The following is a 1,194-nucleotide window of genomic DNA, read 5'->3' as shown; positions in this document are numbered from 1 at the left end:
CTTTACATTTCCTAGTATAAATAGGATTTACCTTGTAATTGTAATTAAGCTTTCGTCATTAATCTGAAAATCAAGATTTGCTGATGTAATATTCTCTCTCCTCTCAATCTAATCATCTTCTTGAATATCTTCTTTCTACTTTGATGTTCATCACAATCTATGAAGATCATACCATGTTTGTATGAAATCTGGACTCATCACACAGTAATAGAGACTACCACACTAACATCTTCTTTTGGAGTACCTCCTTAGAAGATTGCCTCTAGGTTATCTATATCCCTAGACAGAATTTGTTTGGCATTACAGTCTATTGTTGCTCGGTGGTGTGACAACCAGTCCATACCCAATATTAAATCGAAGTAGGACATATGCATTGGAAGCAGAGTGACCTCTCGTATGCAGTCCCCAATAAGCAACGGACAGTTGAAAAAACGAGTTAGCACACAAATTGAACCACCCAATGGAGTAGATATTATCACTGGAAATTCGGTGGATTGCTCATACGGTTTTAATCGGGATTCTAATTGTTCAGAAACAATTGAGTGTGTCGCACCAGTATCAAACAAAACATAAACAAATAAATCAATTAATTTAACATGACCCGAAATCATACCCGCTTGAGATTTGCTGCCAGGTAATGCAAAGACTCGTCCACTAGTACTTGGTTGTTTACATTTCCCTTTATCAGTTTGGATCCAAGCTTTGAGACAATCTTTTGCCATGTGACCTTGTTCTCGACAATTGAAATAAGAGCTAGTCATCTTTAAACACGGACCCATTTGACGTCGAAGATTGCATCGATCACAATTAATAACAAGGCTAGAAACATTTTGACTCACACTGCTAGACAACACTGGAAGTCGTGGCATTAATAGATTCGAGCCTTTTTGAGTATCACTGCTCGACTTTGATTTTACAAAACGAGGGTTGCTTTGGGAGAAAGATTTAGATCTGCGTTTCTTATTGTCAACACATGAAGTTAACAATTGTTGTCGTGACCGATCAATATTCTTTGCAGCGTCGACCACTTTAGTAATGGTATTGAAAGAATGATTCAAGAAACGATCCTTATACCTCGAGTTTAAAGTCCATTTAATGGGAATTGAGAAGAAATGAGGTTTTTGTTTGTTAAACCTTTCAAGCCATATATATATTTCTTCTGTTGGTTACCCGAACTGGATATAGGAATTCCAG

General features: G+C 37.0%; 1 protein-coding gene across 1 annotated transcript; it reads right to left on the bottom strand.

Annotated features, from left to right (window-relative positions):
• Positions 1 to 248: 248 nt before the first annotated feature.
• On the bottom strand, positions 249 to 869 carry LOC112505237. The gene has a single exon (XM_025109171.1). The coding sequence runs from the start codon at positions 867 to 869 to the stop codon at positions 249 to 251; it is 621 nt and encodes a 206-aa protein (XP_024964939.1).
• Between the last annotated feature and the right edge of the window lie 325 nt (positions 870 to 1,194).

Source organism: Cynara cardunculus, unplaced genomic scaffold, assembly GCF_001531365.2.
Source record: "Cynara cardunculus var. scolymus isolate 2C unplaced genomic scaffold, CcrdV1 Un_Scaffold_9193, whole genome shotgun sequence".
NCBI lineage: Eukaryota > Viridiplantae > Streptophyta > Magnoliopsida > Asterales > Asteraceae > Cynara > Cynara cardunculus.
This window is presented reverse-complemented; position numbering and strand designations above follow the sequence as displayed.

What these genes read in the sequence shown, in the direction of transcription:
- LOC112505237 (XM_025109171.1), bottom strand. Translation starts at nt 869, where the DNA reads ATGCCACGACTTCCAGTGTTGTCTAGCAGTGTGAGTCAAAATGTTTCT.